The sequence below is a fragment of the Sceloporus occidentalis genome, unplaced genomic scaffold (assembly GCF_023333645.1).
Source record: "Sceloporus occidentalis isolate IW3139 unplaced genomic scaffold, rSceOcc1.0.p SCAF_26, whole genome shotgun sequence".
In the NCBI taxonomy this organism is placed as follows: Eukaryota; Metazoa; Chordata; class Lepidosauria; order Squamata; family Phrynosomatidae; genus Sceloporus; species Sceloporus occidentalis.
In genome coordinates, this window is record NW_028317006.1 from 5,944,660 (window position 1) to 5,957,403 (window position 12,744).

Consider the following 12,744-nt stretch of genomic DNA (forward strand, 5'->3'; position numbering starts at 1 on the left):
TGCATTTGAAATACTACAAACTAATCCTATTTGAGCATTTTTTTGCATTATTGTTATTATTATTTTGGTGTTTTTTTGTTTGATACTTACAAGAAGAACAATGTTATTTACATAATTTAATGTACAAACACACTTCCAAAATATGGTATTTACTACATAATAATCTATGTGATAAGTGTCCCCTATAAAAGAGTTAATATTTTGGATCATCTCTATCAACCAAGTTTCTAAATATATGTGAAATCACAGCTGTCGGATACAGAGGCAAGGATGAATCAGAACACAAAATTAATTAAACTTCTGGAAAATGTCCAAAGTTTTATGTACCCTAATCACATTTATCTTTGCCTCATGTCAGTCTCTTTTCCTCTTTTTGATTGCTACATTTTTGTCATTAATGCCTGTAACTGCCAAGGCAGAAATTCAGAAAACTGTATTCTATCGCATGTGTGATAGGGCCACATTTTAGGATTTCGCAAACCCCGTGCCATTCAATGAACGGATAAGAGTGTTGCTGAGTAATCAACAGAGGAGTTCAACTCAGGGGAAACGTGCTGGAACTGGGTTCCTGGCACGCTTCCCTGTGATGAATACCATGGATAGCCCAAAATACCTTTAGTTGCCTTGTCCTTAAATCAAATGAATTCTCCTCAATCTAAGGACATACAATGGATATTGCTGTACTACTGCAGAAAACAGTGTAAAGATGTTTGTGACACTTTAAGGCTAGGTTTTTTTCCTGCGTTATTTTCATGATGAAAAACGCCAGGAAATCTGCCACTGCATTTTCCTGCATTTTTGCGTTTTTTTTTCTGGCGTTTTAGCCTTTCTGTGGAAATTGCTTTTTTGACCTTAGGCAGTTTTTCCAGCCTTTACAAGTTAGAATTTTCACCCAGCTAAAAGGGATTAGGATAAATGGCAAGTATCTGCCCCCTCCTGATGTCATTTCCTTGGTAGAGTTCTACTTAAACTCGCCCCGGCGGACCCTTTTGTCTCTTTTCTGTGGTTTGTAAGGCATGCTTTATTCCGAATGTCTGCTCCTCTAGGAAGATTGGCCCCAAATGATGGTGCAAATTGCAAGGGATACTCACTAGTTGAATAGGCTTGGACACATCAAAGACAATTCTGGGTGCCATGCTGCTAATAAATTACACAGAGACAGCACACAGTGTACACGCAGATAATAGTTTTACCACAGTACTGGGAAAATGGCAGCTCTTCCTCTTCCTGGGTCCTGCCCCTTTTTTGTAACTGTGGGAAAAAAACGCCATAAAAAACACCAAGGCAAAACCCACATGGCTTTTTCATGGTGTTTTTTCTCTCCCATAGACTTCTATTGGAGAAAAACGCCAAAATTTCCTTGCAAAAAAACGCCAGAGTGTGAACATGCTGCGATTTGGAAAAACTGCCACAGAGCCCAAAAAAGCAGTAAAACGCCAAAGAGGACTGAAAAAACGCCAAACAGAAAAACGCCAAACAGAAAAACGCCAAGTGGATATGGCATTGTGCGATTTCCTGTTGAAGAACAGCTAACAAAAAAAAACTAAACAAAACGCCGTGTGGCTGAATTGGCGTTATTATGGGCGTTTTTGCAAAAAAGTGGAAACCTAGCCTAAACTGGATTTTTTAGACTTATATTAAAAAAGAATCCGCAAGAACCTCAAACAGTTTTAATATCCTTTGGTTTCTTTTTGATGGTTACCTGTGCAGTTCTCCCTATTACACATCTGCACCTTACATAGTCTAAACAGGAGACATTCTCTATCAGTTGTCCCCAACCAGCTTATTCCACTTCAATTGCAAGCTGAAATCAATTATCTAAAATGTCTAAATGTCCTGATTGCTGCCAAGTGCTTCTTCAACAATTCAGTTTTGGCTTATTAATATACAAGTTATTTTTAAGCGCCCTCCCACTGGCCAGTGTCACAAGAGGAAAGTATTATTTGCAGATGACTTCATTCATTTATAAATACATGCCCTCTCCATGATTTGAGTTGTCCTAATGGTCATACAATCACAAATCATAGTACCCATAGAATCGCATTCTATACTAATTATGTTTTAAATGACAGCTTCCTTAGCAAAATAAAACTCCAAGCTGCCTCGTGTAGATGGTACCTTAGTTGCAAGAAATATTAAGAGTTAAGCGGTCCTTCCAAGTTTATCTTTGTCCGTCCCACCCTACATCTATGACTGCCTATTCCAAACACATTCTATTGTGGTCACAAGTCAGCACTTTGTAAGGAACATCAGGTTTCTTTGTTCAATATGTGTCTTTTTCCAGGGTGAGTGGAGCATTTTTCTGGGATTTTGATCATGTTTAATTAAAATGTCCCGAATCGTAGCCTTATGATCACTGATTAATAACTAACTGAAATACGTTCAGACGGTGCTCTTAAAAATAGTCTTTGTGGGTAAACCCAGAATGTTTTCACAAGTCAAAAAAGGCCAAATGGTACAGAACCTCCTAATCACAATGTAATGCTATAATACATGAAATAACTAGTTTGCCTTTACAAAGGCAGCATGACCACAGCCAGATGTTACCAAGCCCGTGAAATCCCTTCTTTTCAAGCGAAGCACAATATCAAACATATATTCTTAACATAGTCATGTGTTGAAAGTGGACAAAAAAATATCTATTCAGGTCACATTGGACCCTGTATTCAATGTGTATGTTGGTCAGTGAACTTAAACATAACAAATAAAAGAAGCCTTATGAGGAAGTGAGTCTTTTTTGATGTTCCCACACCTACTTTTAGCAGGTATCAACATAAATGATTGTCTGGGCAAGGATCTAGTCCTGGGGTATCACAGACAATGTCTTATGTTGTCACCCTGGCTGACACTTTTATAATTCTGAAGAAAACTGGCCTTCTGAGTTATTTCGGAGAATTTGTGACACATAGGCTCAACCTGACAAATAATATCCCAGCTAACTAATCACTAAGCCAATCTATCAGCCATTAATTATCATCTCCAGTCTCACGTCAACCTGGACATTTCTGTATCGATAAGTTCAAAGTGCAATTAAAAAGCCTCTTCACAGATTTTTTGACCGCATGACACACACCTGTACTGTGGATCTATGCATTTAAATGCTAGTTACGAAATCTTATCTTTGCCAATTGCTCCAGGTAGAAAATGATTTCTAATCAATCAGAAGGTCTTTGCAGGATATTCTTCTGCTGAAACATTTAATGTGATTTCACTCCCTACACGTGTAGGAGCCTATTTTGCTGGACGAATGCCCAAAGCACATATCAGGAATCCCTTTCAAGTTTATATTGCTTAAAGATTGGAGATATAATACTTAAAAATAAGGCTCTAGATCATACATCAAATTACTTACTTTTTTACATTGTATACAAAAATACTAATGTATTTAAATAGAACTATATAATTAAATGTACACTTCAGCCATCATATGCACTTTCATTTGTATGATAGCTGAATATCACCTTATATTTTACCACTACTCATTTCAATACAATCCCCTTTGCTCTTTTTGCCACCCAGGATATTTTTTACACAGGAGATATGTTCTCCTGCTCAGTAGTGCATATACCTAGAAACTAACCAGTGATGGCTTGAGCAAGATTTACAGGGGTCTACGTCTATGTCTAAGTGTGTGTGAGCATGAATGTCTCTGTTAAAGTGTATGTGAGCATGAATATCTATGTATCAGCATGTGTTAACATGAATCTGTATGTAAAAACTTTATGTACGAGCATAAATGTGCATTTGTATGTTAGCATAGATATGTGCGAGTATAGATGTTTAAGTGGCGTGAGATAGATTGTGTCAGCATAGATATGCATGTGTTGTGTTTGTGTGTAAGCATGAATGTGCATTTATAAGTGATATGAGATGTGGTGCGTGTATTAGAATGTGTGTAATATTAGAGTGTGTACATGTGTGTTAGTTAGTGTTTACATATGTGTGCCAGAGTGTATATTGCAAGGGACAATGGTGGCACAGAAAAGCCGTTTGTGAGTTAGGATGAAATTGATAAGCTGCTTGAGGGCAAAGATGGCACTGTGGGACAGTTGCTTGGTGACGTTGGGGGGCAATTTTATCTCCAGGGGCCTTGTGGTTTTAAGTTAAGCCTCTCTGCCACCCTCTCGGTAAAATAAAACTTCCTTACGTTTCACCTAAACCTCTGATCCTCTATTATTAGACCTAAACAAATTAATGATTTATTAATTTGCATTGCTGTAAAAAACAGAATGTCTCCGTTATCATTAAATTATAATCTCTCAACCTCAACACCTCTGTGCAGAGCCCAAAAACATGATTAGCCATTACCGCCCCCTTTTTTTTTTTTAAAAGATGGCATATAAAAATGTTCTGGTTCAAAAATTAAGTAAAAATTACAAGGTACAGATGCTTTTTATGCATTCCCACACTATGCATTTTCTCTATACGTGTCCGGTTATAAAAAAAAACTCCAACACAGTGTATGATCAAAGTTTTTGTACAACATTAAAGCTCCAGAAACGCCAAGAATTATGTGTGTAGTAACAGCATTAATTAATATCATCCATAGAACAATAAAGGGGCTGTCATGCCTCCCCCCAGGTCAGCCAACCCATTCCTGCTCGCTGAAGTACTAATGGCAAGTACCCCCGGAGCATGGTCTTGAAGGATGAACAGCATATTGTGCTGCTGCTGCTACCTAAAGAGGAAATCCTCTTCTACTGCAGTGGTTGAGGGTGACTGCAGCATGTAATTCCGAGTAGTATGCATCAGAGTAGTACTTCCTTCTTCTTATACGTATTTATACCCTAACTCTCTCTGTAGCCCTTGCCCACGCAAGAGTTATCTTTAGTTCCTGGGTGTTATTCGTTGTTATTGCCTTGTCCTGAGTCCTGCGCCATTTTCCATTTTCTTGCCTTGAGTTATATTATCCTGTTTTACTGTCGCTATTGGATTCTCAATTGTGTACAAGACCTCTGCTTGGCTTTGACTTTTGTTCCTCTCTTATCCCTGTGTCTTAATGTCTCGAATGCTACTCCGGTATACCAGACCTTGACCAGCCTTGACTATGATTCTTCCTTGCTGTCCTATACTACGTTCCTGCTGTTCCTCTGCCAAGTTTTGTCCAAGGTAATACCAGCACTGGATTGGGGGCATGACAGGGGCTCTCACTGCCAAAGACTTTACAATAAATCTGCCTAAGCATTTACACCACTTCAATGTACCAGGTTAAACCCAGCGGTCTTTTTAATAATAGTTTCCCTGTTGATCAGCAAAAAAATCTTAAACAATGTGAAAATCTTTGGAAAGCCATGAATGTGAGGTTAAATTCATGCATTATTTTATCTGTCAGCCACCAGACATGCAGCAGTTAACCAGGTGCCCTCTCTTTCCACTGGCAATGAATGAGGTAATGAAAGGGGTCTGGAAAAGAGATTCCGCTTTCTGCAAATGCTTGTACAGCTCCTCCAATATCCCTTTGGATCCTGTATCCAACACCCAAATTCATACGCATGTCAATGCATTTTACATGTAAATGTACATTTACAAGTGCTTGAGCTATAGTGAGTCGATATAATTATACCCAAGACAAAATGCCATTTTTCTCCATATTCGCCTTTGAGGTTAGAGCCTTCACAAGGCCACAAAGATTCTGCTTGGCACATCTGTGATTACGCTGAATCAATAAAACTTTGCACTTCTTTTCTATAGCGTCCTATGGTGTCCCTCAAAACTTCCCTTCACCCAGGAAGCAGTGATATTAAACTCCTGTAGTCCTCAAGGAACCCCCAATGCTTCCAGACTTTAGATTTAGAACAAACAGTACAATGAGTCTGTGCTAATAAAGCAGCCCACTGGGCCTTTGTCAGGTTGTTGTGGAAACATGCGCAGTTTGAGGGGCCATGATGGCCATAGTTGGGAGACAATGCTCTAACAGTTTAGCGGACAACGGCACACGCATTTTACAGACAGCTGTGTCCAGCACACACTACACTGCAACGTCACGCAAACGGCCCCAATCTAACTGCCGCAATTCTGGAATGACCCTAGTTCCCCCCTCGCCAGTCCTGTCTGAACCCCGTTCCGACGTTTCTGTCAAAATAATTTTCGACATCCTGTGAAAAAAAAAAAATAACTGCTTCACAGTATGTGCTTCCCGGTGAGGTCACTCTGCAGCTGCTGTGTATCTGCTTTAATTGTCAAGTTTACCCCAGACAACATGACTGAGCCATTAAGTATATATATACAGTGTGTTATACAGCCTACTTAAGCACATTAATCTCCCTGATTGAGGAGCTGCACATTAAAAAAGTCATGCTCTGTCTGGGGCAAACCCCTTCACCACAGTAGCTGCTCGGTGCTGACATCATCCTTTCCAGCCTGGCAATATTTAACAGCATTACGCAGCTACACAAGAAGCCTATACCTTATATTTGCTTGAAAACATCATATTTTCACTTTCAGCTGATAAAATTGATTTAACTGAATTATTAGCAAGAACCATTAGGGTAAATCAGGAGTTTATTTGTCTTTTTTGTTTCCAAAAAGGGTAGGAGGGGAGTATGCCATCACAGGAAAATACAGATTGCACAGTATATCCAATAGACACAGCATTTGGTCCTAGATCGTGTATAAAACATGAGACAAAAAAAAGGGAACATCACAATGATAATAGGTGACACGACATTATTACCGGCTTAGGACAAAGCTAATTCGGGCTGCGTCTCACATCGGAGGTGAGGTATGGTGGGAGAGGGGCGATGGGGTAGGGAAGGCGATGGGGAAGACAGGAAGATAAAGGGAGAAAAGGATAAGAAGAGGAGAAGAGTCGAAAAAGGGGGGGGGGGGACGAGGTAAGCGCAAAGTAAACAGAAAATCCGAGCCTTAGAGGCTCAAGTAGGCGCGTCACTTAGTAAAGGCCGAACCTGAGGGCTAGAGGCAAATGAAAGCAAATGAAACCAGGTCTTCTGGTACCTCTCAACAGCACCATCTGCTGATAGAGCCAATTCTTCCATTGCTCTCTTACGGTCCACCCGGAGAAACCACTCTTTAAATGTAGGAGGGGACGGGGCACCACAGTGCAAAGATATCAAGGACTTTGCCTCCATCAACAAATGACGGATGACTGACTTCTTATACCAAGAGACAGAGAAAGGCATATGTTGAAGGAGAAAAAATTCAGGTGCACTGCGTAAATTGTTGGCGCTATATAAATAAAAAATAATCATCATAATCATAAGGTGTGAAGGGGATTGCTTTGTCTGTAAAGGACTGTAAGCAGTCATGGATAGCAGACCAAAAGGGAACTATTCGGGGGCATTCCCACCATAAGTGTAAAAGGGAACCGAGGGATGACCCACATCTCATCACCTCACGTCAGGTCTGCAACCTCCAGGTTAGTAATACGTATACCGGTATATAATAATCGATGGGTTTATCTGCTACTGATACAGCTCCCACATTCACTATGGCACTATCTCTTACGTTTTTCTATAACCCATCGACTTGCATGCAAGGCTTTCTTTATCTATTGTAAAACCTCATCTTAGTCTCTCAATTCTTTTCAAGCTCTGCCTTAGCCTATATATACATATTATAAGAAGTGATGTAAAAATTGTTGGCGCTTTATACAAGATAACAAAAATGTTTCCAGGTATATCCATTATTTATTTATCTGCTTCTTCTGGGTGGACAAGGCTGGAGTAGTTTAAATAACTAACTATACCACTATCTTCTCTGGACTATATATTTGTTAGATTAGAGCCCCGTTAATATTACCAAAGTCTTGTGTTTAATAATGATTTTGTTGACTTCCTATGTACAACATAATACCGGTTCCCTGCTTGTTCATCGATGTGCTATGCCTATGAAGCACTAATTACTTGCTTGCTTAAGAACACACATATGCCTCTGGGTTGTGGAGAACCCGTAAATCCTTGTCCAGGTTCTCCCTATAGAGGAAACGCGTTGATATAATGGAGAGATGTTGATGAATAGAGTACAAAGATTCTATAAAAGGTAACTTCAAATTATCCGTAATACATGTCTATTGTCAGTGTTCTAAAATAAGGGAAATGTGCATCTTCGTCTTGAGATTTATACAGTGTATGATAAAGGAAGACTGTTTTTTTCAATTGAATTTAACCCAATAAATATAGTATATATTACATATTGAGTCTGCATCATATATGCATGTGACATTGGGAAGCAACAAGGATTGTGTGGTGGTCCTGGCTAGCAAGATCTAACAAAACAGATAAAGAATTGCTTGACTTACATACATGCATCTCTGGGAAGGTCATACAAGGTCACGCTACTGAAGGGCCCTGAGCTAAAAGTACCATGACGGAATGCTTAGCATTTTCCAGCAAATCCACAGGATTAATGACAATATAAACAGCTTCTTCGTGGCCACATGAAATATGCTGAATGTGTATGAACTTCAGTTATCATAATCACATTATAAATGAGCATGTTTTTCTTTTTTTTTTTTATTATTTGATCCGTGTGTTAGATGGAAAATAGCAAGATCGGCAATTTGTAAGGCTTGGGTGCTCATTTTTATATAAAGTATTGAGGCCGACCAGCTCTCCAAAATGCTACTGTCAAGAGTTTTTAAAGAACGCATTTAAAGGAGCCGTTTCCATAATGCTAAGAACAGATATAGAGTAGGGGTCTCACATCCGCTACAACAGAATGGATCTCCAGTGACCAACACACTCCATGTCTGGAGTAGATGCTCTCAAAATTCTGTACTAATAATAAGAAGCTTTCATTAAATGTAAAGTCACAAACCTGATGTAGAGTTATTTTTTGTGAAGAAGTTTATCCGGTACAATAGCCTAATGCCCCTTTTTATCACTGTTACATATAGTCCTGAGTCCATTCTACCATCTGGCCTAAGAAGCATCTCTTGGCATCTGGGATCCTGAGTTGAAGGTAAGGGGTATTTTGAGTTGCCTTGAGAAGCCGAGTTTCAGAGGAATGTAGCAACTACTTTGATGCACATAGCTCCCTCTTGTCTGGTTTCAGAATGAAGTGCTGACGGAGGTCAGTTGGAACTCATTTAACCTGCTCAGTTAATGATGGCATGTTTGAGGAAATCTTCCAGCCAAGCGCTACATTCCACTAAATCTGAACAGAGTTTAACTAATGATATATATTGAAAGAAAAGCTCCCAGAAGCTTTGCAATGGTTCTATCAATTCTCACCCATCTTACTCTATTATTACACTAGTAGACTAAAAACTACCGTATCACAGACTTCTAAAGATTCTACGGAGGTATGTCATTAAAATATAAAAAGTAGTTCGGAGATCTGTATACAATTTTTAAAAAAATCCTTTCTTACACGCTTAAAAACTGGACCCCAAAGAAATGAACCTTTTAGTAAATCTGCCCCTTGTAATAACCTTCAGTCAGCCGCTGTCACAATCCAGCACAAAATATTATATTAAAATATTATATTTAATCATTCAGCTGCTATGTTCATTTACTCCTTGTAAACAGTTTGGATGATGTATTATTATTATTTCCCTGGAAAGGGAATTTAGACAAATTCTATCATTAATATCTAGGCACATAGACATGGGTCAATAGAGCAAAACAACCCCAAAATTCTCTGAGAATCACACCTCGAGTGTGTTGGGTGTGTTACGTCTCAGAAGTAGAAAAATGGTTAAGGAATTCCAAGAAATAAGCTGAGTTTCCTTCCAACCATGAAGGATTCTGTATAACAATATCTTCATACATGCGAACCTTAAAACACTTCTTTCTCACTTTTTCCGTTTATAACATAACTATGCATGTGATATCCCGTGTGAAACCACACTGAACCCAAACAGATGACTACTTATTACCGGATGATTATTTTTCTCTTTAAAACAGTGCCTTTTCCTAGATATAGTAAGATCAGAAATTAAAGATCTTTAAATTATTATAGTTTACATTACTTAACAATGCACTCAATACTAAGCCAGGCTTGTCTCAAATCAATTCTCTTATACTATGTGTTATTGTTGTTTTCCCGTCATTTTCCTGCTTTTTTAGTTCTATACAGAACGTTCCATATTTAGATGGAGCAATGTGATCCCGAGTAACCCTAGTTAGAGAGAATGGTGTATAAAATTGTATACTTTTCAAATGTTTTAAACACCCTTCTTGAACTCAAAAGGATAAGCTTTGGCTGATGCATTCAAATAGCTGTAATGTCACCACTTGGAATCTGAGCAGTTACACCAGGCAGAGGAGGCAACTGAATACAGAAGGAGGAGTACGGATACTTAGAAGGTGACTTCATATGAATGAGCAACTCACAGCCATTAAGAAAAGCTTCCAGCGGAATGTTACGTATCTCCATTCATAAGACTATTGTTACACATGGCTGGAGTTAAATGGGGTTACTTCACCAGAAATCCTTATATGTATACATTGCCAAAAAGGGGCAAATGGCAGATGTATAGAGGAGACAAATAATTTTTAGAAAACAAACAAGCAACCTGTTAAACACTAGTGAATAATCTAGTCAATACAAGGGAAACAAGACAAAATGACCACACTCCCCACATTTACATGTAAATAAATACATTAATATATAAATAAGTAACCCAGGCTCACTTAATCTTAAAGGCGATGCTTCACCTAATATATCTGATAAATGGCATTATTTTTCCTGGTAATGTTTAATGCCAAAATCAGGAAAATCAGGCACTGAGAGATTGTTGCCATTAAAGCTATGAAAAGTTTCTGTGATGTCACAAGAAAGAATTAAATCAGAGATATGCTTACGTTTGTTAGCTTATCATGCCATAGAGCTCGGTTCATGTTTAAATGTGAAATATATGCGGAATAGATTTTATTTACTTACCCACAGTGTCACAGGGTTCATCTTTGTGGACACAGAAATCTGTCCTGAAAGAAAATGGTATACTGTAAAAGCTACTCCAGGCATCTTAATTAGAGGTGCAAAGCCCAGGGAACCACCTATATGTACAGCTGAGTTGGGTTAAACCTCCATGCATCCTAAAAAGCCTCCATGCATCCAAGCCACGAGACGCTCTGTCCACCTATCAAGTTTGGGCATACAGGTTCCTTTTCTGAGCTTGGTAATATGGTGGTAGTGGCCCAACAGCATATGAACAGGTGTCCGACAGGTGTTTTTGGATATGCCATAACACACAGATTCACTTATTGTTGCAGTTACATGAATATCATTCTGCATACCTCAATCAGAAGTCCCTACCTGGTCATGAAAACAGCTACATCCACAGGGGTGTCATCCTTGGCTCCTGGGACCTGGTTGTTTCCCAGGTACTTGGAACCGCCATACTCGTCATTCTGCCAATGGCAAAAACTCTCCAAAGACCTCTCCCCATGATGCCCGATAGATAACTTGGCCTGGTAATAGAAAGGTCCTTTTAAGGTTCTGCTCTCGGGGAAATAATAATATTTAATAGTTATTTTATCATATCCCACCGAGCTGTATTTAAAAAAAATTGTGATTAATGCATTATGTTTTATTTTTTTTAAATAAAATATTTGCAAATATATCGTATGAATACAGCAGTGATCTAACAACACATTCATTCATTCCCCATTCACTCAACTATGGAAAACTTGTCAGACTTGTCTAAAAGCAGTCACCTCCGCCACTGCTTACCTCGGCTATCTTGGACTGTAAAAGAATCAAATTAAACAGCTGCCTAAGCTATAGTGACTAAGTTACAGCTGTAATCTGCAATTACATACCTCCCAAGTGTCCCTCTTTATGAGGGACAGTCCCTCTTCAGTACCCACATCGCCCAGTCTCATTTTCCACCCCAACCTCTTTTATGGGAGTTTACAATGTTTTCTGTGTAAGAAGGTACAACAGCTTCTAAGACCTCAAAGTGACTGATCTATCAGCCCTTGGATTTCTTACTGATGAGCAATTCAAAAAGCAGCGACTCAATAAAACGTGTGACTTTAATATATGGATCAAACAGAGCCAGGGATGCAAATACTATGCTGGAAGATTACGATACACAAGTAATCAGGCTATACTGACGCTGCCACATCACACATCATACCAGGTTTTCAGTTCTCTATACACTTACTGGACGGCTGTGTAAAAGGACCAGCTTAGTGACCCGTATATACACTTTTATTCCCAAACTTTGGTGCTGAAACATGTTGTATACCTGCAAGAAGCAGAAAATAAGTTTACTTATATACCCAGAGCCGAACTAGTATAGCTCTTTGTTACTGCCAAGATTCTTAGCCAATTATCCATAGCCATACAGCGAGCATGTGCAGATATTCCTTTGCAAAAATATTTTTCTGATATTAGTTTTACAGGAAGGCTACTGAGCCACATGGATAGTTCTCCAGCACAACCATTCTGAAACCAGACAGTCAGTTCTTTGGTTGTCGGTACTTCTAGCTTTCACTGCAGAGAGAATGTATGGCATGTTGCTGATGCTGCAATTCCTAGCTAAGGTTAGACCTGTAAAATGGATGCATAAATAAGCAGCTGCCAGCGGCTCCCAGCTTGGGCAAATAGCTTGTCTTTTTTTTTTTTCACACTTATCACTAACCGCTTTGCTCATGACATGATGCAATGGGAATTCTTCTGTGGCACATTTTGGTCAACACTGACTTCCAACACACTTTCCCCTCTGGCCTCACAAGCTTCTGATTGTAGGCTGGTGATGAACATTTTATTCTAGAGATTTATGTAGACTGCTTCCAGTAGCTGGTCATCAATCAGGCTACAGAGACGATACGG

The 12,744-nt window shown here is 39.1% G+C and overlaps 1 protein-coding gene across 1 annotated transcript in view; it reads right to left on the reverse strand.

Moving 5' to 3' along the window:
- LOC149300040 (A disintegrin and metalloproteinase with thrombospondin motifs 17-like) overlaps positions 1-12,744 on the reverse strand; it is a 93,228-nt gene that overhangs the window by 54,172 nt on the left and 26,312 nt on the right. Inside the window, exons 6-8 of the mRNA XM_089485518.1 lie at positions 12,074-12,157; positions 11,221-11,375; positions 10,846-10,889 (exon numbers count right to left, since the gene is read on the reverse strand). Coding sequence (XP_089341644.1) covers positions 10,846-10,889; positions 11,221-11,375; positions 12,074-12,157 — 283 coding nt within the window. The remainder of the gene's footprint in view (positions 1-10,845; positions 10,890-11,220; positions 11,376-12,073; positions 12,158-12,744) is intronic.